At 46.8% G+C, this 26,163-nt stretch overlaps 1 protein-coding gene across 1 annotated transcript in view; it reads right to left on the bottom strand.

The window, feature by feature from the left end:
- Window positions 1–26,163, bottom strand: part of LOC120937903 (spermatogenesis-associated protein 7 homolog) — a 248,135-nt gene that overhangs the window by 160,334 nt on the left and 61,638 nt on the right. The window contains exon 4 of the mRNA XM_040351450.1: window positions 7,269–7,316. Coding sequence (XP_040207384.1) covers window positions 7,269–7,316 — 48 coding nt within the window. The remainder of the gene's footprint in view (window positions 1–7,268; window positions 7,317–26,163) is intronic.

Genomic DNA, 26,163 nt, shown 5'->3' with positions numbered 1-26,163 from the left:
GGAAACCTGTCATACTTGACTTCAGGCTGTCATGCCCAGTACACACGACTGGTTTTCCCGTCCGAATACACGCCAACGTTTTTTCCGAAGGAATTACCGTATTTATCGGCGTATACCGCGCACTTTTTTACCCTGAAAAGCAGGGCAAAATCGTGGGTGCGCGATATACGCCGATACCCGCTTTCCCGCACCGAGTTTGAATACTGCGCCGACATATACCGAGCGCAGTACACTCGTGTATAGTCGGCCAGTCTCAGCTCCTCTCGCGCTGACGTCCTGGACGTACAGGACGTCAGCGCGAGAGTAGCCGAGCCTGCCCAATCATACACAAGTGTACTGCGCCGCAGAAGGACGCCGGACCCGACGAAGAGGACACCCGAAGCCGCAGAAGGACGCCGGACCCGACGAAGAGGACACCCGAAGCCGCAGACGGACGCCGGATCCGACAAAGAGGACACCCGAAGCCGCAGAAGGACGCCAGACCCGACGAAGAAGACACCCGAAGCCGCAGACGGACGCAGGACCCGACGAGGCCGCCGCGCAAGACACCAAAACTGTGTACAAAAAAATATTTTTTCCACAGGAATTTCGGGCAACTTTAGGGGTGCGCGCTATACGCGGGAGCGCGCTATACCCCAATAAATACGGTAAGCTCAAGCTGTCTTGCATAAACAAGAACACACCAAATTACGACTGCCAAGAACGCGGTGACATACAACACTACGACGAGCCGAGAAAAATGAAGTTCAATGCTTCCAAGCATGCGTCGAATTGATTCTGAGCATGCGCAGGTTTTTAGTCTGTCGGATTTGCGTTCAGACAAACTGAAATTCCGATAGAATTTTTTTTCATCTGAAAAATTGAGAGCATGTTCTCTATCTAATTCCGTTGGAATTTCCGATGGAAAAAGTCCGATGGGGCATACACACGGACGGAATATCCCATGAAAAGCCTCCTGACTTTTTCCATCGGAAATTCCGCTCGTGTGTACAAGGCATTATTGTTCATACCTTTTATATTACCAAAGTATTGGGACGCCTACCTTTACACCCACATGAACTTTATTCGCATCCCAGTCTTAGTCCGTAGGGTTCAGTATTGCGTTGGCCCATCCTTTGCAGTTATAACAGCTTCAACTCTTCTGGGAAGGCTGTCTACAAGGTTTAGCAGTGTGTCTATGGGAATGTTTCACCATTCTTCCAGAAGCACATTTGTGAGGTCAGGCACCGATGTTGGATAGAAGGCCTGGCTCGCAGTCTCAGCTCTAAGGTGTTCTATCGGGTTGAGGTCAGGACTTTGCAGGCAAGTCAAGTTCCTCCTCCCCAAACTGTTTTGTGCATTGGTGCGCAGTCATGTTGGAACAGGAAGGGGCCATCTCCAAACTGTTCCCACAAAGTTGGGAGTATGAATTGGTCCAAAATGTCTTGGTATGCTGACGCCTTAAGAGTTCCCTTCACTGGAACTAAGAGGACAAGCCCAACCCCGAAAAAACAACCCCACACCATAATCCCCCCTGGCTATGCACAAACATGTTTGCTTTAAACTGTCTAGTAAAATCTAGTAAACAACATAGGGAGTCTGTTGTACTGGAGAGAAGGCCCCTTAATTACCCAATGGATTTCATAAAATGTTCTGCATAAGACAGAGACAAATCCCCTATAACAGGGGTGCCCAACCTTTTGAAGGCCGAAAGACCACTTAAAGCAACTTAGTGAGCGGAGTGGGCATTTGACAGGTCTGTGTCCACTCTGGATATGCCAAGCAGATACAGCCCAATCTCCTCTATGGACCCTCTGATCCAATCAGATGGAAGGGGACAGATCCACTTATGTTTTTTATAGCAGATCGGATTGGAGGTAGGCTGTTGACAAAAGTCTGTTTACACCTGTCGATCCATAGCGGTGAATGGAGGGTCTGATTGGGTCGGACCGATCGCTTGAAAGGGGCCTAAGGCTGCTTTTATACTGATGGTCTGTGGTCTATTGCGGCGCAATGTACCTGGGGTTTTGCCGCCGGTTATCTGCACTTTGCCATAGACGTCTATTATATCTTGCAGGCGTGGTGCACTTTCTGAAAAGCCGATTGCTTCCTCTACCGCCGGCTTTATTTACAACACTGATGCTCTCCTCTGTTGGCAACCTGCAATCTGGGCTTGCCAACCAGCCATCCCAGAGCAGGGGGTCGCGGGCCACATTAAAGGGCTCAGCGGGCCACTGGTTGGGCATCCCTGCCCTATAAGGATCCTTGGCCGTTTAGGTTTGTGACATACAAACGATGCTATTTGTGTTGGTAATATCAGAAAACGATGCCCCTGGTGCTGGTAGTATCAGTAAAATCAGAACAGGGATGAGAAGGTAAGTATAATATAGTCTAGACAAGGGAAAACAGTTATGGCTGTGCTTGTAGTAACAGTATATCATAGATGACCCTTGAGCTTTTGATGAAGACACCTACTGGCAAGGTGCCACCATAAATAAAATAAAAAATTGCGGCAAATATACCTGTCAATCAAACATGGACATAATTCCATATTTCCCACCTTCCTGTCTAGTCATACCACCCATGTCATGAGACTCTTCTGCTGACTGCTACAAAGAGTAATGAAAAATAAGAAACTCTTTAGAAGAGGCTCATGCTTCAAAGCTACTCTTCAAAACTGCAGCGTCAGGGAAATGAAGAACACGATAACATAAAAATGCATTAAATCACATTATTTTCCTGCATGCGTGCCCTTATGCTTCCTTTTGTAATTTCAGGTGTGGATAGCTTGCTTACATAGAATGCTTACCAAGCGATAAGGAAAGAAGTCATATAGATTCCACAGTTTTCTGTTGTCACATTGAATTTTCATATGAAGCTGCTATTTACTAGTATATGAAACTGTGGTATAATTTCTTTAAGTTTTTAAAACATCTTTGTGAGTTTAATAATTGGTCTTGGATACAACCCTTATGCCACGTACACACGGCCATTATTCATGTCATGCAAAAAAACGAATGCCGCGTACACACCATCACTTTATGTGATGAAAAAAAACGACATTTTCTGTGAAGTAAAAAATGATGTTTTTTAAACTTCAATTTTCAAAGACGAAGTTGCCTACACACCATCGTTTTTCTCACAATGTTCTAGCAAAGCGAGGTTACGTTCTCACCACTTTTTCCATTGAAGCTTGCTTCATAAGTAGCTTCTGGGCATGCGTGGGTAAAAAAACGTTGTTTTAAACGACGTTTTTTGCTACACACGGTCAATTTCTGTGAAGTAAAAAACGACGTTTTGAAAAACGACACATAAAATTGAAGCATGCTTCAATTTTTTTTGGTCGTTTTTTACAAGACATAAAACAACGTTTTCCCCCACACACGGTCAATTAAAGTGACGTTTTTAAAAACGTCGTTTTTTTTCATCACATAAAGTGATGGTGTGTACGGGGCATACATTTTTCTTGACGTAATTTGTCGTGATTCCTCTCAAGCCTGCCTTACATACAGACGTTCGTGAAAAAAAAATGCTCGAGCAAAGCGTGGTGACGTACAACACGTACGGCAGCACTAAGGGGAAGTTCCATTTGAATGGCGCCACCCTTTGGGCTGCTTTTGCTGATTTCTTTTTACCGCGTGTTAGTAAAAGTTTGGTGAGAGACGATTCACTTTTCAGTCTTCGTGCTTTTCAGTCTGTTACAGCGTGACGAATGTGCTATCTCCATTACGAACGCTAGTTTTACCAGAAAAAGGGCTCCCGCCCAGGGCCGTCTTATTGAGCGGGCACCCCCGGGCAGGGAGGGAGTGAGGGAGCTTGGTAGGGTACATTTATTCCTGGCCATTCCCGGGTGTGCTGCGGATGTTCCGCGAGCGGAGGAAGGTGTTTCTGGTGCTGTGTAGAGCCTTAGTTAGCTGGTATCTTCGGCGAAGATACCAGCTAACTAAGGTTCTCCACAGCACCTTCCGTCACTCACGGAACATCCGCAGCACACCCGGGAATGGCTAGGAAACCCTTCGCTTCTCCTCTCCTCCCCCTCCTTTCATGGCTGCTGAGCCGCTCCATCCTCACTGCTCAATGTGCAGTGACAAGCGGCTCGGGAGGTGTGGTCGTCCTGGAAGGGATCCCCACGCTGCTCCGTCCTGTACCCTCCAGCATATCACACATCCCTTCTCCCGCCCTCTCTCCCTGCATGTGTGCCGCTACGTCTGTGAAGGGGATGAGGGGGCGGGAAGATTAAGGAGCCAAAGACCACAAGAATGAGATAAGTCACTGACTGAGAGCCCCCAGGGACCATTCAAGTAAGTGAGCACTGTGACCAGACCCCCTTCTCCCCTCTTTCTTCTCCCCCTCCTTCTCTCCCCCCTTCCTTCTCCTTCTCTCCCCCCTTCCTTCTCCCCCTCCTTCTCCCTTGACTTCCTTCTCTCCCCCACCTCCCCCTTTCTCTCCCCCCTTCTTTCTCCCCCTTCCTTCCTTCTCCCCTTCATTCTCCCCCCTCTTCCTTCTCCCTCGCCTTCCTTCTCTCCCCCACCTCCCCCCTTTTCTCCCCCCTCCTTCTCCCCCTTCTTTCTCCCCCCTCCCCTTCCTTCTCCCTCGCCTTCCTTCTCTCCCCCACCTCCCTCCCTTCTCTCCCCCCTACCTTCTCCCTCCTCCTTCCCCCCTCTCTCCCCTCTTCCTTCTCCCTCGCCTTCCTTTTCTCCCCTCTTTCTTCTCCCCCTTCCTTCTCCCTTGCCTTTCTTCTCTCCCCCACCTCCCCCCCTTTTCTCCCTCCTCCTTCTCCCCCTTCCTTCTCCCCCCTCCCCTTTCTTCTCTTCCCTCTTCCTTCTCCCTCACCTTCCTTCTCTCCCCCACCTCCCCCCTTCCTTCTCTCTCCTCCTTCCCCCCTTCTCTCCCCTCTTCCTTCTCCCCCTTTCTCCCCCCCTTTCATGTCCTCCATGCTTTCCACTCTCGTTGGGCACCAAGCAAGGGTCACATGAGAGGTTTTCCCTTGGGGTGGGTTCCTAGGACTCAAGGCGGTCTCCTAAGCCACATGTGTACAGTACCCACGACAAGGAGTTCCTTCTTAAAGCTGAGTTCCACCCAAAAATGTAACTTGCCCTTTAAGTGCTGGTGACCCCCTGACATGCCACATTTGGCATGTCATTTTTTTTGGGGGGGGGGGAGGAGCGGGTACCCTGTTTTTACAGGTACCCAGCTCCCACTTTCTCCCCTGGTGCCATGGTGCCAGAAGGAAGATTACCTCTCCCCCTCCCTCCCTGCAAACTTCTGGGACATGTCACAGGTCCCAGAAGATTGCCCGGCCATTCATAGTGCGCAGCGTGGCTCGCGAATGTGCAGTGTGCTCCTGAATGTGAAGCCACAGCTGGACGCCCACAGTTAGAATACCAGTGCCACGGAGAGGAGGTGGAGAGGAGCGGGGCTTCGTACACCTGCATCGCTGGACCGTGGCACAGGTAAGTGTCTTATTATTAAAAGTCAGCAGCCACACTTTTTGTAGCTGCTGACTTTCAAATGGGTGGAACTCCGCTTTAAGCTTCTTCCACCCAAGTCCTATACACTTGTACTGTATGTGCTTCAGGACTCCAAGCACTGACTCCCTAGCTACCAGAGAACCTGTCACCTATCAGGTTCCATGCCAACGCCTGGTTGCTGTTCCCCTCTATTTGTGTTTTTGGACACATGTTTATGGTCTTGCTGAAATAAAGGTGATTTTATTGGATTTGCAGCCAACCAGAATTATTTCTGGTTCACACACACATCTATGGTTGCTGTTTCTCCTTGTAGTTACTCATGAACCTTTGCCATGGTGATGTTACACATACCCCATATTGTGGTTAGGGACCCAAGTTCTGTAATAATATGGAAGGACCTTACAGTCACTCCTTTAAATAACTTCAGACCAGGTTAGGAGCAGTTGAATAAACATTGACTGTAAACTTGGCAACATATATAAGATGCAAATCCATTCCGTTCCTAGCTGAACCTCACGGTGGCTGCCCCAGGTTACCTATACAGGTGAAGTACAAACTTGGCGATGCTCTAACAGAGAAGTCCATGTTCCAGGTTTCTTCTGGCAAATCAGCATTCCAGTGCGGACCATAGAAAGAAAAAATACGCCTCTCCAGTGCAATAAAAGACCGATACTATATATATATTATATATTAAAAATATAGAAATACACTCACTGGCAGAGATTCCTGGTTACAAGAACGTGGTGACGTCGGCACAAGGCTCATTCCGACGAATTTCGTCAAAGTACGTCTTTTAAGGTATCTGTCTTTTATTGCACTATGGAGAGGCATATTTTTTCTTTCTTCAGATAGTTACCCATATCTTGAGTCTTGGTTGCACTGTTTAGTTGTGAACTCCGGATGATCAGGGAGCGTTGGAGTCATAGAGTGACAGCCTAAGGCCTCGTACACACGACCGAACATGTCCGCTGAAACTGGTCCGTCGGACCAGTTCCCGTGGACATGTTCGGTCGTGTGTAGGGCCGACCGGACAATTTTCCGGCGGATCGGACATGTTTCCAGCGGACAACTGTTTCTTAGCATGCTAAGAAACGTCTGCTGGAACCATGTCCGCCGGACATGTCCGATGGTCAGTATGACTCATCGGACATGTCCGCTGGCCCGAGAACCCGCGCATGACGTCGAATTGATTTGACGCATGCGTGGAAGCTTTGAACTTCCGCGTCAGAGAACGTAGGTGTCGTATACGTCACCGCGTTCTCTGTCCGGGGGGATTTTGGTTTGATGGTGTGTACAACCATCAGACCAAAATCCAGGCAGCGTACATGTCCGATGAAAACGGTCCAGCGGACCGTTTTCATCGGACAGATCCGGTCGTCTGTACGCGGCCTTAGAGTTACCTTATATGTGGTGCTTGAGAAAGGGGGTCATGGGGGATAAGCAGGCACTTTATCACAAACTTGGTCATGGTGGTTGGTGGTGTTAAATGCATTTAAAGGAGCACTTTATATGGATTCACTGGATTTGATAATGGGACTTACTTAGGGACTATTTATTATTTTATATTATTTTATCACTGTTTACTGTCTTTTACTAAATGTTGGTCTTAATGCAATACTTTGTATAATTATTTGATTTTAGTGCAGCACTTTTTTATATATAGCCAAAAAAACACAGATGGAGATACTAACCCTTCCATGCTTTAACCAAAGTTAAAACATTTTGGTTGGAGAAACAACGCATCCAGGATGAAAGATTAAACTTTCCCAGAGAAATATGTAATGTAAAAGTTCAGTAACAATCTAAAAAGACACTTACATTTAACACTGCTTGACAAACTCTTTGGTGCCGAGGTATCAACAGTGGCTGAAAACAGAGAAGACATAACATTAAAATAATAGAATTTTTAGATAAATCTGAAGCCTAAGCAATGTGAGAAGATACAGAGAATAGAATTGAGTACATGATTGAATGTACAATATATACTTGAAGTTCTGTGTAAATTGTCAGAGCTATATAAATACCTGTAATAAATAAAATAGATATAAATAATTGGGTACGGCTGGCCAACAAAAGCCTGAAAACTGCAAGAGATGTTCCCAAAATATGAACATTACACATTATAAATGGACTTTTTCTGGTGGTCTGTGCTCGATATTAAGAGAAGATTTCAGAACTGTTTTGGATTCCCACAGTGTGCTAAAATTGCTTTTGAAAGTCATTTTTTATTATATAATTTTTCCATTTTGTGTAAAGAGAATGAGAGCAATGCAAATCTAATGTAAGTCCGGTAAGTCTTTATTGCTCATGGCAAGAAGTCAGAAGAAAAAGTCAATGTTATTTCCAGGGGCCTCATAACTCCCCTTTCATGAAATAATGGACAACAAAGTTTAATATAAAAGGATATAACCTATATTGATTTGGGTCACTGGTCAGGACCAGCGACCCAAATCGCATTAAATCCTTTTTTATTGCATTCTGTTGTCCAATAATCCTTAATTTACTGTCAGCATCAAAGCCCTAAAGAAGGGGGAGTTTTGAGCCCTTGAAAAGCATTGACTACTTCTTTTGACTTGGAAAAAGTTATGTGCAATTTGTCATTACATTACTATTACGTCATCTGCGCATGCGCTCTGAAGGGACAGCATACAATCACGTCTCTTAAGAGCCCTGTGCCATAAACCATGACTCCTGTGACATCATCGTGGCTCAGCCATTCAAAGGACTGGAGCCGGCGAACCCGGAAGGAAGACCAGTGGAAGATGGAAGCCCTGTCAGTGTATTTCTTGTCTCTGAGGAAGAAGGCAAGTCCCTCGAAACATGTTAGCCTGTTGGATTTATACTGTCCCTCTATGTGATGTGACATGTTGAGGAGTTGAAGCTGATGTATTATGACTAGCTTTGATCTACCTGTTAGTTTGGGAGTATATTACTGTAACAGGAGTGACTTTTGGGCACAGATTGAGCCAGGAGATGGGGTACACATGTTGGATTGTTTTGGCATGGACAGTGATTTACAGTATATTCCTTAATGCCTGCAAAGAATATTCTATGACTCATTTCTATGATTAGCCCTGACTAGTGACATGCTAATTGAGTCAGGGCCTGTAAGACATTCCATTGTCCTTGTGTTAAGGTGTTAATCCAGGTCTGCTCCCAGACCTCTAATTATGTATGCTAAATACTGTTTATGTGTGGAATGTACTTGTCGGAGACAGAGCGTCTGTCTGGGGATGTGGATTGGAAGGAGATCATTGTGTGATGGTGTTTTGTTTGTTATGCTGTTAATGAAGGAATGTTTAGTAATTAGCCTTAGTGTGCGATTAGGGGGGTGGAGATTTCATTGTCCCTTTGAATACTTCCATGCCTTGTACAGTATATAAGCTGAGAAGAAACCATTAAAATTGTCTTCATTTGAAACCAGAGAACACGGAGCAAGTCTCGTTATTCTGGGAAATGGGAGGCCTGCTGGTTTGTCTGTGTGTCAGACGAGCTGTCGTAGTTGATGGAAGGTCGTAAACGGTGGTGACCGTTACAATTACCTACTATTACTTTTTAACAATAAAATATATTTTGTGGATAATGCACTAGGCTGGTGCGCCCTCTGTTTGTTCTAAAGTGTTTCATAATGTGTTAGTTCTCATTGCATACTAGTAGATGTTGTCATTGCCTTGCAAGGGATTTTTTTTTAAATGCCAAGGTTTACTACCGCTTTAATGTAAGAGCTCATACACACTGCAGCTCAAAAATAAAGCTGTTTTTACAGGCATTTGAGCTTTTATTTTATTTTGAAGAAGCTTGTGCTTTTTTTGCGCTCTTTTGTGCACGTTTTTATTGAACTTCCTCAAGCTCCTTTAAGATTTTTTGAGCATAATGCCTCGTACACATGGTCCGTCGTTTGACCGGCCAAAATCACGTTGGAAATCCGACGGAATTCCATCGGAGTAAAAGAGAACATGTTCTCTATCTAAACTGACGAATTTCCTCGGAATTTCCAATTAAAACACGGTCGGAATTTCCGATGGAAAAAGTCCGTCTGACTTTTTCCATCGGAAATTCCGATCGTGTGTACGGAGCATAAGCGTCTTTTTTTACAAATCCTCCTAGATTTATTTAACCACTGTATAAACAAAAAAAAAAAGCTAGAACAATTATTTGTGTGTGCTTTCAAGCCTATTTCAGCCCTTTTAAGCTCTTTGGGGCACTAGCTTCTCTCAAAAACATGAGTTTGGTGGGGTTTTTTTCTGCCTGTAGGAGCATATGCCTGAAAATTCCTGAAAAATACATAATGTGCTAACATGGAGGGGAGCTTCCAGGCAGAAAAATAAGAGCTCAAAAGAGCTCAAAAGCCTGTGGGTGACACTTCTTTGAGCTCCTTTGAGCTGCAGTGTGCATGAGCCCTAATCTGGCCTTTACTTTTAGGCAAATAAAAAAACAGGATTACCCTAACTGGGGCTTTTCCCTGTCTGGTTTCTAAAGGTTTCTAAAGATCTGGGCTGCTCTGTGCAAAACCACTACACAGAGCAAGTAAGTATAACATGTTTGTTACTTATTTATTTTTTTAAGAAAAAACTTGCCTTTAATATCACAGCAAAAACACAGCAAATGTGAGGATACAAGTGAACCACAACCATATAACCAAAATGCCTAACTAGCAACCTAACTAAGTAACTGGAAGCCTAACTACACACTAACTATATAAAATATGTACTTAAGGCTCGGTTCACAGCTATGCGTTTTTTATTCCTTTTTGCAGAAACACACTACAGTCCATGTAACAGTTTTACATCTTTTCTCTTTTCAGTCGCTGCATTTTTGGAAAGCATGGGGTCGGGGCCAGGAGAGTTGTCTGTCCCGGGAGTTAAGGTAATCTGGAGCCGCGTGCCGGCAAAACACAGATTGACAATCTTCACGGTGAATGAAGATGATGGCCAAGTGGGTTCTGTGTGTGCGCACTTCCGGCACGCGGCTCCAGATTACCTCAGCTCCCGGGACAGACAACTCTCCTGGCCCTGGCCCCACACTTACCATACTCCACCATACTTTATTTCATGTAAGTATCCAGGACTGGCACATCTGCCCTTCCCTGTTATGTTCAATGCCATACTAGATTAATTATATTTTATTCTTTATAGATATCCTTGAGCATCCGCCCCTGATTGAGTGTTCACACACAAACGCGTCGGAAATTTAGGATGCAGATACATGCCTGCATTAGAAATCAATCCAGCCTATCATTTAAAAAATTAATCATGTTCACACCATTCGATATTATCTATTTTTACCACAATGTGACATGTGTGTATATATATCCAATAGCCTCATTAAAAGTCCCAACTTCCCTCGTTATTTAATTGCCAGGAATAGGCTGCAACTTAAGGGCTTAAAGGGTCACTAAAGGAATTTTTTTTTTTAGCTGAAATGATTGTTTACAGGGCATAGAGACATAATAGTTAACTGATTCCTTTTAAAAATTATTAAAAATAGATAAAAAGAACAATCATATAATGTGCCTGCAGTGTAGTTTCGTTTTTGCTGTTGTTTCCTGGTTCTCTGATGTACAGAGAGCCACTAGAGGGCAGTCAGCCAATAGAGAGCAGTGATACTTTGTCTAAAACTCCTCAGCACCAATCCAGTTTCGTTTTACACACAATAATCACACCTCCTTGATTAGTGACCACCGTGAGAAATCTCCCAGCACTGTGGTTATCAGGAAACAGGCAACCAGGAAGTGTCCAGAACAGAGAGGATTTACAGCAACATTAAAAGCAAAAACGAACAATGAGGACATGAAACCAGGACTGCAGTAAGGTAAAGGAAGCTATTTAGCTAAAAAAAAAAATTCATTTAGTGACCCTTTAAAGTGGTTGTAAACACTTTACAACCACTTTAACCTACAGGTAAGCCTAGATTAAGGCCTACCTGCAGGTGCAACAAATATCTCCTAAACCTCCACGGTTTAGGAGATATTTACTATAATTACGTGCGCCGCTGACAGCTTCGTAGACAAGCGGCGCAGGCACACTGTAGTGTGCCGTTCCTCATTGAGGCTGTGTCGTCACTGCTGGCTCCCGCGCGTCATCGCGGCTCCGGCCGGTCAGAGCACCGGAGGCGCGATACGCGGAAGTAACCCCCGGGCAAGATGTTGGCTGCACGGGTGTTGGAAGAGGACGGCTGCAGGGCTTCGATTGGAGGTGAGTATTACATATTGAGCTAGTATGCCATGCATACTAGCTCCTTATGCCTTTGTCTTGCAGGTGGTGTTTTTTTCCCCCCAGTGTCTACTTCGTCTTTAAGCTTTGTACACACTATAAGAAAATCGGGCGAACATTTTCGTCCGAAGAATTTTCGTACAATTTAGTATAGTGGGTACACAACTTTCGACAGCCGATTCTGAATTTTCGTACGAAAGGATCCCTGAAGGGACTGTCATGGTCTTACCTCTCTCCTGTCTCCTTCGTTTGACATGTGCTGGCGGCCATCTTGGTTTCTAGGTCTCTTGTAGCCTCCCACCCTGCGGCTCCTCCTTCCCACTGGGAGGAGCTGGATGCCTGGCTCACATATATAGGAGGTCTGTGACTTCAGTTCCTTGCTTGGTCCTCCTGTGTGCACATGCTTCTAAGACTGCTGCTGCTTCTGGTTCTGATCCTGGCTTCGTCTGACTTCTCTGCTGGTTCCTGATCCTGGCTTCGTCTGACTTCCCTGCTGGTTCCTGATCCTGGCTTCGTCTGACTTCCCTGCTGGTTCCTGATCCTGGCTTTGTCTGACTACCCTTCTGGTTCCTGACCTCTGGTTCCACCATCCGTTTGGACTTTTGCTTTACAGCTTGATTTTCAATAAAGCCTTCTTATTTTCACTTATCTCTTGTTGTACGTCTGGTTCATGGTTCCGTAACATTAGGACCAAGCCATGAATTTTGACGGTACAGAGCCATCCTCGCTACCCACGCTGGTTGGCAGACTTGATCAGCTGGAGTCCCTGTTGGGTCAGTTCGCCGTGGCGTTGCAAACCCTGCTTGAACGCACGGCTCATGTCGCTCCCGTTGCCGATGGGTCGGTTGTCGCTCCTGGGCCCGCTCCTACTGCCGCTCCGGTTGTTGCGCCAGAGTCTACCCCGACACCTGTTGTTGCGCCTGCGGTGTTTCGGGGTATGACCGGTTCTGCCCCCCTTCCACAACGATTTGGGGGAGAGCCAACTCAGTGCCGAGGTTTCCTTAACCAAGTGGGCATTTATTTCGAGTTGCTGCCACATGCCTTTCCCACTGAGAGATCAAAGGTGGGCTTCTTGATCTCGCTGCTCTCGGACAAGGCCTTGGCCTGGGCCAGCCCTTTATGGGAGAACAACAATCCGGTGGTTGCCGAGTTTTCCGGTTTTGTTGCTTCTCTTCGGAAGGTATTCGATGTGCCGGCTCGCGCCGCCTCTGCTGCGAAGCTCCTTATGTCCGTCAGACAGGGTTCACGATCCGTAGCCGAATACGCCATTGAGTTTCGTACCCTGGCAGCAGAGGTAGGTTGGAATAATGAGGCTCTGGTCGCTGCTTTCTCTCATGGTCTCTCGGATGCCTTGAAGGATGAGGTTGCAGCTAAGGACCTACCAGTGGAGCTCGAGGCTCTTATTTCTTTCCTGATTTTGATTGACACCAGACTCAGGGAGAGACCTTCCTTTAAGGAGCGCCTGCGGAGGCCTCCTAACAGTTTGGCGCCTACTTTTGCTGTCCCACCCGTGCCTCCCTCTCCTCCCACGCCTCCTGGTGTTGACTTGTCTGGGGGTGAACCCATGCAGCTGGGGTTTGCTCGCCTGTCCGAGGGGGAGAGGGTACTCCGGAGACGCGAGGGCCGATGCATGTACTGTGGTCTCGGTGGGCATTTTCGGTTGGCATGTCCGAACCGTCCGGGAAACGCTCGCACCTGAGATCCTGTCGGGGGCAGATCTTGGGTGGAGTCTCCTCGTCCCCGGTTTCCCGTGTTGATAAACCACTGATCACTGTTGTCCTCTCCTGGGTCGGGGGCTCGGTGACGACCCAGGCGTTGGTGGACTCTGGTGCTGGTGTTTTTTTCATTGATAGTGAGTTCGCTGCCGCCAATTCCATTCCTCTACAGGCTCGAGGTTCCCCGCTGGCTCTAGAGGCGATAGACGGCAGACCCCTCCAGCCGTCACACGTGACTCATGAGACCCTTCCAGTGGGGATAGCCATTGGTGTCGCTCACAGAGAGTCGGTCTGCTTCCAAGTTATTTCGTCTCCACACTACTCGGTGGTCTTGGGGTACCCCTGGCTCCAGAAGCATAATCCGACTTTCGACTGGAGATCGGCCGAGATCCTCTCATGGTCACCACAGTGTGGGGCTAAGTGCATCCATGGGCCTGTCAAGTTGCTGTGTACTTCCTCGGACTCTCTGTTGCCTCCTGAATACGAGGAGTACCGGGATGTATTCGATAAGGTACGCGCAGTTGCCCTACCTCCGCACCGCCCCTATGATTGTGCCATAGAGTTACAACCTGGTGCCGTTCCTCCTCGCGGCAGGGTCTATCCACTGTCGGTTGCGGAGAATGAGGCCATGGAGGAGTACGTGATGGAGGCGCTGTCCCGTGGTCACATTCGCAAATCCTCGTCCCCGGCAGGGGCTGGATTTTACTTTGTGAAAAAGAAGGGCGGTGAGTTGAGGCCTTGCATCGATTACAGGGGTCTCAATCGCATCACGATCAAGAACGCTTACCCGATACCCTTGATTTCAGAGCTGTTCGATCGCCTGAAAGGGGCCACGGTCTTTACCAAACTCGACCTGAGGGCGGCATATAACCTGGTAAGGATCAAGGCGGGCGATGAGTGGAAGACCGCGTTTAACACCAGGACCGGTCATTATGAATCCTTGGTTATGCCCTTTGGGTTGTGCAATGTGCCCGCAGTCTTTCAGGAATTCATCAACGATGTTTTCCGTGACCTGTTGCAGCAGTGTGTGGTGGTCTATTTGGATGACATCTTGGTATATTCTGAATCCATGGAGGCCCACATTCTGGATGTCAAACGAGTGTTGCGACGGTTACGAGAGAACAAGCTGTTCGGTAAGCTTGAGAAATGCGAATTTCACCGATCCCAGGTAACCTTCCTAGGTTACATCATTTCCGCTGAGGGGTTCTCCATGGATCCTGAGAAGGTCTTGGCTGTCTTACAGTGGCCCCAGCCCAGTGGTCTTCGTTCCCTGCAGCGCTTTTTGGGCTTCGCCAATTATTATCGGAAGTTCATCAGGGACTTTTCCATGCTGGCCAAGCCTCTCACGGATCTGACCAGGAAGGGCAGTAATTCCCAGGTCTGGCCGCTCGAGGCCATCCGAGCTTTTGAGGCCCTAAAGTCCGCCTTTGTGTCGGCTCCGATTCTGTCGCATCCCAACCCTGGGTTGCCCTTTGTCCTCGAGGTGGACGCGTCTGAGACGGGAGTAGGCGCTCTTCTGTCTCAGCGTAGAACACCAGAGGGTCCTCTGCTTCCTTGTGGGTTTTACTCCCGGAAACTGTCTCCCGCGGAATGCAACTATCAGATTGGTGACAGGGAGTTATTGGTCATCGTGCAGGCCCTTAAAGAATGGAGGCACTTGCTCGAGGGCTCGGTGGTTCCGGTTCTCATCCTGACGGACCACAAGAATCTGACCTACCTTTCTGAGGCCAAGAGATTGACACCACGTCAGGCCAGATGGGCTCTGTTCCTGTCACGTTTTAATTACGTGGTCTCCTACCTACCCGGTTCCAAGAACATCAGGGCGGATGCCTTATCACGGCAGTACTCCGAGCTGTCCAGGGAGGAATCGATTCCGACTTCGGTCATACCTCCGAATCAGATCCTGGCCGCCATTCGCACCACCCTGACCTCTCCCCTGGGTGAGCAAATTTTGGCGGCTCAATCTGGTGCTCCCTCTGGGAGACCCAACGGCAGATGTTTTGTGCCTGAGGAGTTGCGCACTCGGTTGTTGCGAACCTACCATAACTCCAAGACCGCGGGGCATCCTGGAAAGAATCAGCTGTCCTGGGCTGTTTCACGTCTGTTCTGGTGGCCTTCCCTACGTTCCGACATCGCCGCATATGTAGCGGCATGCTCCGTTTGTGCCCAGAGTAAGTCCCCTCGGCACCTTCCGTTGGGCCTTCTGCAACCCATAGCCACCGGGGACCGCCCATGGTCACACCTGGGGATGGATTTCATCGTGGACCTCCCTGCATCCCGAGGCCATACGGTCATTCTCATGATTGTGGATCGGTTTTCCAAAATGTGCCACTGTGTTCCTCTCAAGAAGTTACCCTCTGCACAAGAGTTGGCCACGATTTTTGCCAGGGAGGTCTTCCGGTTGCACGGTTTGCCCAAGGAGATTGTGTCGGATCGGGGGAGTCAGTTTGTGTCCAGGTTCTGGCGCGCCTTTTGCTCCCAGTTGGGGATTCATCTCTCCTTCTCCTCGGCCTACCACCCTCAGTCCAATGGGGCCGCAGAACGATCCAATCAGGCTTTGGAGCAATTCCTTCGTTGCTATGTCTCCGATCACCAAGACAACTGGGTTGACCTCCTGCCTTGGGCTGAGTTTGCCAGGAACACGGCGGTGAACTCTTCTTCTGGGACGTCTCCCTTCATGGCCAATTATGGGTTCCAACCTGCCGTGTTACCGGAGGCATTCTCTCCCCAGGATATTCCGGCTGTGGAGGATCACCTTTCCGTCCTACGTGCTTCTTGGGTACAGATCCAGGAGTCCCTTGAGGTCTCTGCGCAACGCCAGAAACTCCAGGCTGATCGCAGACGAGCGCCTGCTCCTTCCTACCAGGTCGGAGACCGTGTATGGTTGTCCACCCGCAACCTCAACCTTCGAGTGCCCACTCCCAAGCTGGCTCCTCGCTTTGTTGGTCCCTTCCGAGTGCTTCGCAGGGTAAACCCGGTAGCCTATGCCCTTGCGCTTCCACCTGGCATGCGGATCTCCAACGTGTTTCATGTCTCCCTGTTGAAGCCACTGGTGTGCAATCGCTTCACTTCCTCGGTTTCTCGGCCTCGTCCGGTCCAAGTGGGCAATCACGAGGAGTATGAGGTGAGCAATATCCTGGACTCACGCCTGGTCCGTGGTCGGGTGCAGTTTTTGGTCCACTGGCGTGGTTATGGTCCAGAGGAGCGTTCCTGGGTTCCCTCCGCAGATGTCCATGCTCCTGCCTTGCTCCGAGCCTTCCACGCACGCTTCCCTCAGAAACCGTTTTTTGCACCGCGGAGGAGGGGCCCTTGAGGGGGAGGTACTGTCATGGTCTTACCTCTCTCCTGTCTCCTTCGTTTGACATGTGCTGGCGGCCATCTTGGTTTCTAGGTCTCTTGTAGCCTCCCACCCTGCGGCTCCTCCTTCCCACTGGGAGGAGCTGGATGCCTGGCTCACATATATAGGAGGTCTGTGACTTCAGTTCCTTGCTTGGTCCTCCTGTGTGCACATGCTTCTAAGACTGCTGCTGCTTCTGGTTCTGATCCTGGCTTCGTCTGACTTCTCTGCTGGTTCCTGATCCTGGCTTCGTCTGACTTCCCTGCTGGTTCCTGATCCTGGCTTCGTCTGACTACCCTTCTGGTTCCTGACCTCTGGTTCCACCATCCGTTTGGACTTTTGCTTTACAGCTTGATTTTCAATAAAGCCTTCTTATTTTCACTTATCTCTTGTTGTACGTCTGGTTCATGGTTCCGTAACAGGGACAAACTCCAAATTTTTTCTCATACGGGAACAGAAGGAAAGATCTCCGTTTAATGTGTACCGTTTTTGGACAATTTTCAGACACAGAAAAATCAGAAAAGAAAGACTTTGCATGATCAGAAAAAAAAGACAACAAAAAAAGCCTTTGTCGTACGAGATTTTTCATTCATCGGTGTCGATTTGATGTGAAACATCAAGAAAAATCGGACAAATGCTCACCCCATTTTCTTATAGTGTGTACCCCAATTTAAGGAGGAACTAAATACCCTCCCAGCAGCCAGCATCAGGTGGAGACTGATTACTGGAAATTGCTGGCTACTGGGAGACACCCGCTGGTGGACACTGAAATTACAACCCTCCTCCCAGAAACCACAGTGCCACCAGCAGGTGATCAGGCCCACGTGAATGAGGCCTGAAATTTGTCATATTTAGGGCACATTATGCAGGGATGGTTCACTGTTGTCAGCACCATTAAACCTACCCTGAAAAATACTATGCAGCCATTGCACTGTAATCGACACCTCCAGGTCATCGAGCAATGTTTGGAAGCAGGTAGGATGGACTCCTGATCTTTTGATCAGGAAGCGTTAAGACTCACAAATGGGTTGGCAAGAGGCTGCCATAAGGAGTTAACATTGTCCATTTCTGATTACTGTATGTTTATTACCACCAGCTATGAAGCCAGACAAACTAATGCTGTAGAACTGGCAGCTGTTACATTATTGTTACATTGAATTTGCACCTGTTGTGTGAAATTTCATTATTTAATCTATTTTGCCATTATAGAAATAATGTACACAGTTTCCTATATTTAGGGTAGAATGTGTCTATTTTTGCACAGTATTATGTTACATAACAATGAAGCACCATCTGGGAATTGGTAAAAAAATATTAAAAAAAATACCACACTTGGCACTAAGCAATTTTTCTTCATATCCAGTATTTCTGCCAATCTTATTTAATTACCGTCACATACAGGAAAGTGGGTTGAGAGGTTCAGAATTCCATATTGGTCCTCATGTACTGTTGTAGCCTAGAATTTAATAAAGCCTTATGGGAAATGGTTACAGCTACCAGCTATTGGTATTACAGAGTGTCTCTGTATTATTTCTTATTTCTGCTTATTTAACTATACAATATTTCCAAGTATTTCAAGGAAAGCTGGAGTGGATATTCAGCAGGTACATATTTTATTAACCTCCCTGGCGGTCTGATTATGTCAGTACTTTTGAATGTCAAAACAGTACATTGTTTTGCATAGAAATTTGTTGTTTTATATTGTAGGCCTGTAATTCTTAGGAATAACTCACTTAAATCCATCCAAACAAGAGTCTAGTAGACATCCCAGGTATGATAAAGTTTGAAACACAAAATCATAAATTATAATATAATAAATAACTATAAATAATTATAAAAAACAATAATATAATAATAATTAATTTTATTCAATAATGTAATCAAGACAAAAACACTGGCCCGGATTCAGGTAGATTTGCCCCTTATTTGCGGAGGCGCAGGGCAGCGTTTTTGCACTGCGCCCCCGCAAATTTACTGCGCTACCCGCGATTCACGGAGCAGTAGCTCCGTAAATTGCGTGTGCGCTGTGTAAACTTGCCCTGCCTAAGGGCGCCTAATGTAAATGATCCCGTAGGGGGCGTCGAGCGTAGAGCACATGCTCCGTCGGGAAACTTTCCCGACGTGCATTGCGGCAAATGACGTCGCAAGGACGTCATTTGCTTCAAAGTGAACGTGAATGGCGTCCAGCGCCATTCACGAATCACTTACGCAAACGACGTAGATTTCAAATATCGCGACGCGGGAACGACGGGTATCCTTTAGCATTGGCTGCGCGTGCTATTAGGATGTGCAACCTTACGCGAAACCCGACGTACGCAAACTACGTAAATTGCGTACGCAGGGCTCGCGCAACGTTGTGAATCGGTGTTAGTATGCAATTTGCATACTATACACTGAGCACAATGGGAGCGCCCCCTAGCGGTCATCGCTAGAATGCAGCCTAAGATATGCGTGGCATAAGAGCCTTATGCCACGCAGATTTTAGGCTGCAGTCGGCGTTATGATGTTCCTGAATCAGGAGCATTCGTAACGCCGGAGCAAGTAAGCAATTGCGCTGTGTAACCTATGGTTACACAGGCGCAATTGCTTCTTGAATCTGGGCCACTAAAATTTGTCCAAACAAGGGTGCAATATTATTAGTCACTCTAATACTAGACACTGCAAATTGGTTTAGTAAACATGCCAGATATAAAACATTTTGAAACGTGGCACTGCACAAATTCCGACGTCACAATCAGGACAATAGAACCTGGCAGTGGTGGCCTGTCCATACGGGCGCCCCCCCCCCCCCCCGGCAGTCAGAAAAATAGAAAAGGTCCTTGAGTGCACTGTGTTCGGACACCAGACACAGTGCACTATGGGAAGCACCACGTCTATGCTATCACTGGATTGCAAACGAGGCGCTTCATTTGCAGGCTTTTGACCTGCCTTGTGGCGCAGTACATCACGCCGGACAACTTCCGCCCGGCGCCCGTAGTATGTAAAACTACGGCTGGGTGCTTTGTTTGACATTGGCACCACCCTAGGACATGGGTGGTGCTTTCCATCCGAGTTATGACGTCACTGGGAGGTTTTCCCTGTGCCAGTGATAAACCGGAAGTGACGTCAGCAGCTTCGTGGAATGCACGGCACGAGCGGAGCAGTCTGCACTGTCTGGAGAGGAGGTGTCCCAGCCCGCACTGTGTCCCCACTGTGCCCGCTGACCGGCCGACCCACCAGCTCCCACTGGAACCTGGTTTCCTTTCTGATTTTCTTTCCACTGTCATCTCGCTTCGAGCAATAAACCACGCACATCCTTGTAGGCAGGGCCGGACTTACCATTGGCCTTGACTGGGCTCAAGCCCAGGGGCCCCACCCAATAGGGGGCCCCCTTTAAAAAAAAAAAAAAAATTTTTTTTTTTTTTTTTTTTTTTTTTTTTAGGGGTCCGGAGGTCCCCAGGGGCCCGGAGGCCCCCAGGGCCCCGGACGGCAACCCCCCCCTTTTTTTATTTATTTTTTGTAAAAAAATGTTTTTTTTTTATATATTTTTTATTTTTATATATATAATATATATATATATATATATATATATATATATATATATATTTTTTTTTTATTATTATTATTAAAGGGCCCAGGGGTCTCCAGGGCCCTGGACGGCAACCCCCCTTTTTTTTATTTATTTTTTTGTAAAAAAATGTTTTTTTTATATATTTTTTATTTATATATATATAATATATATATGTATATATATATATATATATATATATATATATATATATATATATTTTATTATTATTATTATTATTAAAGGGCCCAGGGGTCTCCAGGGCCCCCGGATGGCAACCCACCTTTTTTTTTTTTTTTTTTATATATATATATATATTTTTTTTTATTAAAGGGCTCAGAGGTCCCCAGGGCCCCATGTGGCAACCCCCTCTTTTTTTATTTTTTTTATAAATGTTTATTTTTTTATTTTTGTTTATTTTTTATTAAAAGGCCCAGAGGTCCCCAGGGCCCCCGGGTTTGGCAACCTCCCTTTTTTTATGTATTTTTTATAAATGTTTTTTTTTTTTATTATTAAAGGGCCCAGAGGTTTATTTTTTCTTTTTATTAAAAGGCCCAGAGGTCCCCAGGGCCCCGGATGGCTACATATATTTATATATATATTTGTTTTCTTATTTATTTCTTCTTTTTTTTGTAAAGGCCCCCCCGCTTCTCAATTTGCGGCAGCCCCCACGCTTCTCAATTTCAGGCGGCAGCACCCCCACCCCCCCTAGGTTCTCTGCTTCAGGGGGGCCATGCCTTAAGCTGTGCAAGGGGCCCCAAAATTCCTGATGGCGGCCCTGCGCATACCTCCCAACACGCACAGATTCTGTGGGACTTTCCCACACAGACAGCTTCTTCCCGCAGTCCCGCAAAAGGGTTAATTTTCCCGCACTGCAAGAGGAGGCAGCACGGAAGCAGGAGGAACCGGAGCGGTGTGTGGAGGACTGTGGCTGCTGAAGGGAAGAAAGCCGACAGCCGGGCTAATGACAGTCTGTGGCCCCGGCTGTTGGCACAGGTGAGAGGCACTCCCCCCCCTCAACAACTGCAAAATCCCCCCCCGCTCAACAACTTTAATGCGCTCCCCCCCGCTCAACAACTTCAATTCGCCCCCCCCCCCGCTCAACAACTTCGATCCCCCCCAATTCTCGGCTCCAGGGGGCCCCTTCAACACTCAAGCCCAGGGGCCCCCACCACCCTAAGTCCTGCCCTGCTTGTAGGTGCTGACTTTTACTCGGTTGGTGGGATGTAGTCCATGATGTGACGATCAGTTAGGCATTCCGGGTTTACAACACCAACAGCACGACGTCCAGCTCGATTCACAGCCATCAAGGGCTGTGAATCGAGCTGGACGTTGGTGACCATCAAACACCAAAGACACGTTCTGCAACTTTCCAAATGAAGTCAGAATGAATCACAGGCTTGTCACTCTTTTTTTGCTCAAGAAGATGCCTGAAGATCTTCTTGTAGTCCCGCTGAATGCTACCAAAAAAATAAATAAATACAAATTCCATAAACCGCGCAATTCTCACTTAAAGTAACACAGGTAACGCAGGTTAAAAAAAAATTTGGGCTTTTAAGTTCCACTTTAACAGCAAATTAAATTTTGAAACAATTTTGAAATGACATTCGTCAAATCATCGAGTGTGCTGAGAATTCTATTCATACAAATATTAATTCTAAAATCTATAATGCCGCGTACACACGATCGGAAATTCCGAAAACAAAACCATAGATTTTTTTCCAACGGAATGTTGCCTCAAACTTCTTTCGCCTACACACGGTCACACAAATGTTGTCTGAAATTCCGAACATCAAGAACACGGTGGCGTACAGCACTACAACGAACTGAGAAAAATTAAGTTTAATGATTCCGAGCATGCGTAGGATTTTTGTGCGTCGGAATTGCATACAGACGATCGGAATTTTCGACAAGAACTTTTGTTGTCGGAAAATGTGAGAACCAGCTTTCAAAATGTTGTTGTCAGAAATTCCGACAGCAAATGTCCGATGGAGCCTACACACGGTCGGAATTTCTGACAAAAAGCTCACATCAGACATTTCTTGTCAGAATTTCCAATCGTGTGTACGCGGCATTAGTGCATGGCCAATTCATTTCTGTTTAATATCAGAGGGACTGCGTGATTCAGTATCAGAGGCGGTGTTAGCGGCATCCTGACTGAATGGGGTTAAGCCGCCACCACAGTAGGAAGATGACACAACATTACAATATTTAAACATAAGAGCTTGGCAAAACGATTAGCATAGAAAAGTCATCTGCATAATTGCAGAGAAAACACGCTTGCCACAAAACACGGTCGTGCCTCACGGCGGCCAAATCCCATTAGGAAAATCAAGAGACAAGAAATCATGCAGACAGTTCGAAGGGTCATAGCAAGCAGAGGAAATAAAACGCAAGGCTAACAATAAACAGATCATGGGCTGGAGTACACACTGAGGGTTTCACTGCAATAAATAACCAGACAAAAGAATTGCCAGGCGAGGACATGGATCTAATATCACTTAAAGTGGACCTCTTGTTAACCTAAGAAAAAAGTATAAAAAAATGTGCAGCAAGAATGCCTGAGCATCCCACCCAGCCATTGTTAATAATCCCCATAATGTGTGGAAAATGTTTATTTCCTGTGGTCCTCAGCACTACTGTTGCCATTATCAGGAAAATACAGCCTTATGGCCACTAGGTGGAGCTGACAATCATGGTAAAAAGGAATTTTTCCACCATGACTGTGGAGCAGTGACATTTTTTTATAGGTATGTTTTTTTTTCATAAAAACGCAACACCCGCGCATGTGTTCTCAATGCATTTTAATGGGGAGGTGCGTTTTTGGTGTGTCTTTTTTTAAACTAACCAAATATGAACCAAAAATGCAGCATGCAGGACACCGCTTCAAAAGGTGCCGATAATGGGCAACAATAAATTCATATTGTAACAAAGAAAGTTACCCAATCTCTACCGCTGTATAGTGCAACTGTGCAAGTACCGTATATGAGCAGCCTGTCGGCGCGCTGGCTTAAAAAAATCACTGCGAGTCCATAACAAATGCAAGCCGGCAGCTCAACAGTTTCTTCATTAGAAAAATGTAGACATGTGCGGTTCGTTCGTACGAATCGAAAATTCGTACAAATTTCCAAAAATTCGTACATTCGGGAGCATCCGAAATCCGAATTTTACGAAATACGAAATTTCAGATCCGAATTTCTTACAGAACTGGTCAAATTTTCGTAAACTTTTCGTAAAAATTACGAACATTCATTATGATGAATAAGCAAACTCAGGAAGTCAGCACAGCACAGGGATGGTGGGAGCCCCTCATAATAAAGTTAACGAACATTTGACTCATTAAGAGGGGCTCCCACCATCGCTGTGCTGTGCTCATTATGAGGGGCTCCCACCATCCCTGTGCTGTGCTGACTTCCTCCTGGGGCTGTACCCCTTAATGTGCTCATTATGAGGGGCTCCCACCATTCCTGTGCTGTGCCCATTATGAGGGGCTCCCACCATCCCTGTGCTGTGCCCATTATGAGGGGCTCCCACCATCCCTGTGCTGTGCTGACTTCCTCCTGGGGCTGTGCCCCTGCTGTGCTCATTATGAGGGGCTTCCACCATCGCTGTGCTGTGCTTTTTTCCTCCTGGGGCTGTACCCCTTAATGTGCTCATTATGAGGGGCTCCCACCATCGCTGTGCTGTGCTGACTTCCTCCTGGGGCTGTACCCCTTAATGTGCTCATTATGAGGGGCTCCCACCATCGCTGTGCTGTGCTCATTATGAGGGACTCCCACCATCCCTGTGCTGTGTTGACTTCCTCCTATAAAATAGAATAGAAAATAAAGGAATAGAATAGAATTTTTTTTGTATTATATTCCTTTATTTTTTATTCTACTTTATTCTCTTTGGAAATTGGAAAACTATTCGAAAACGATTCAAATTTGAATTTCGTCCGAATTTCGTTATTTCGAATTCGTTTAAATTCGGTACTATTCTAATTCGGAAGTTCGGATACATCCGAATTTCCAAATAACGACACATAAAAATTTCTGAAAAACCGCACATGTCTAAAAGTAACTGCCTAACCCTGGAATCAAACCAGAACAAACCCTAAGTCTGGGTTCACACTATTTTTGCATGCGGCTCACAGCAGGGGTCCGGTGCGTCCTCATTCACCGTCTCAGGTTCGTTTTCAGCCCAAACTTTTAGCTGAATTCGGACCTGAAACGGACCAAAAGACGAAGAGGGCTCCTGTGCAAATTCGCAGAGGAGATATCCATTTACATCTTGGCATTCTGCCCGCGATCCCGGATGATGGCAAATTGCGGGACGCCTGTGCGATCTCCGTCACTTCCAATGGCACCCCAATTGAACTACAAGAACTTATTTTGGGTGACAGGTGTCCCGCGGTTCTGTTTGCGTGATTTTACCACAATTTGTCAGGCGACAGTCGCGGCAAAATTGCACTGTGAACGGGGTGCCATTGGAAGTGACAGGGATTGCACGGGCGTCCTGTGATTTAGGATCGCGGGCGAAATCGCAGCGATTCTGCCCGCGATCGGCAGCGCCAAGATATAAACAGAGCCCAAATAGATCCACTAATAGAAACCAAAGCAGCAGAATACTGATCCATCCTGACAGTTGGCGATGTCGTGACAAAAAACTGATGAAAACTAAAGATCCCTCATCAGACAATTCTTATTTCATGATGTCTGTTATAACAAGAAAGCGCGTGTCCGCTGTGTATCAGGGGTATTACACGCCGCTAAAATCAAAGGCCGATAAAATCAAAGGCCGATAAATCGGCACGCTGACTGACACGAGAACAGGAAGAGTTTAAATATATTATTAGATAGATGTGAGAGAATGGGTGATTTGGAATGCATATAAAGCCTAATTCATGATTATTTTATCATCGCTCCCTGGATGACTTATTGATTTTATACTTTCTCTGACATATGTATCTACTATTATTTAAATCTGAACTCCGGCACTGAAATTGGTTTTACTGCACACTGTGAGCGTCTCACACTGGGGGAGATTCACTAAAACCGGGGCACCCAGAATCTGGGGCAGCTGTGCATAGTAATCAAGGGCCAGATTCACAGTCATTTACCCTGGCGCAGCGTATCAGAGATACGCTACGCCGCCGTATCTTACCTGGCGGAATTTCGAATCCAGGAAGTTTTCGCGCCGTAAGTTACGGCGGCTTAGTGTATTTCTCGGCGCGTATTTCAAATTGGGCGGGGGGGGGGCCTGATTCATTTAAATGAAGCGCGTCCCCGCGCCGATTGAAATGCGCATGCTCCGTTTCGAAATTTCCCGCCGTGCTTTGCGCGAAATGATGTCGCACCGACGTCATTTTTTGAACGTAGACGTGAGTTACGTCCTTTCCTATTCACGGACGACTTATAAGTGCTCTTAATTGAGACAAGTACACACTATAGATGGACATGCTTTGTTCATATTTCATGTCTTGAGGTTTACAACCACTTTAAAAATTTGCTTTAATCATTTAATGGATTTTTAAAGACGCATTGAAAGTTTTTATTCTTCCAACCAAGTTGTCTTTGGGAAATTATGCAAGCTGTCCTTTAACCACTTGCTTACTGGGCACATATACCCCCCTCCTGCCCAGGTGAAATTTCAGCTTCCGGTGACTTGTCCTCAATGTTCCCCTATGGGGGAAGTTCCTCCACTCACTGCGCAGGCGCAAACTTCCCGACGGAAATCCCCGAACCTCGCCCGGCATCCAGGCTCATTCTTTAACATCCCCATGGATTGGAGGATGTTAAAAAAAGAGCCAGGAGGCCGAGCGAGCGAAGCGAGCCGTCCGAGCGCAGCGAGGACGTGAGGCCGACTGGCCACTTTCCTCTAAGTCCACGTCGCCCTGGATGCCGGCCGCCGTTCGGGGATT

The sequence above is a fragment of the Rana temporaria genome, chromosome 4, assembly GCF_905171775.1.
Source record: "Rana temporaria chromosome 4, aRanTem1.1, whole genome shotgun sequence".
Taxonomy (NCBI): domain Eukaryota; kingdom Metazoa; phylum Chordata; class Amphibia; order Anura; family Ranidae; genus Rana; species Rana temporaria.
Note: the sequence above shows the minus strand (reverse complement) of the source record. Positions and strands in the feature narration are given on the sequence as shown.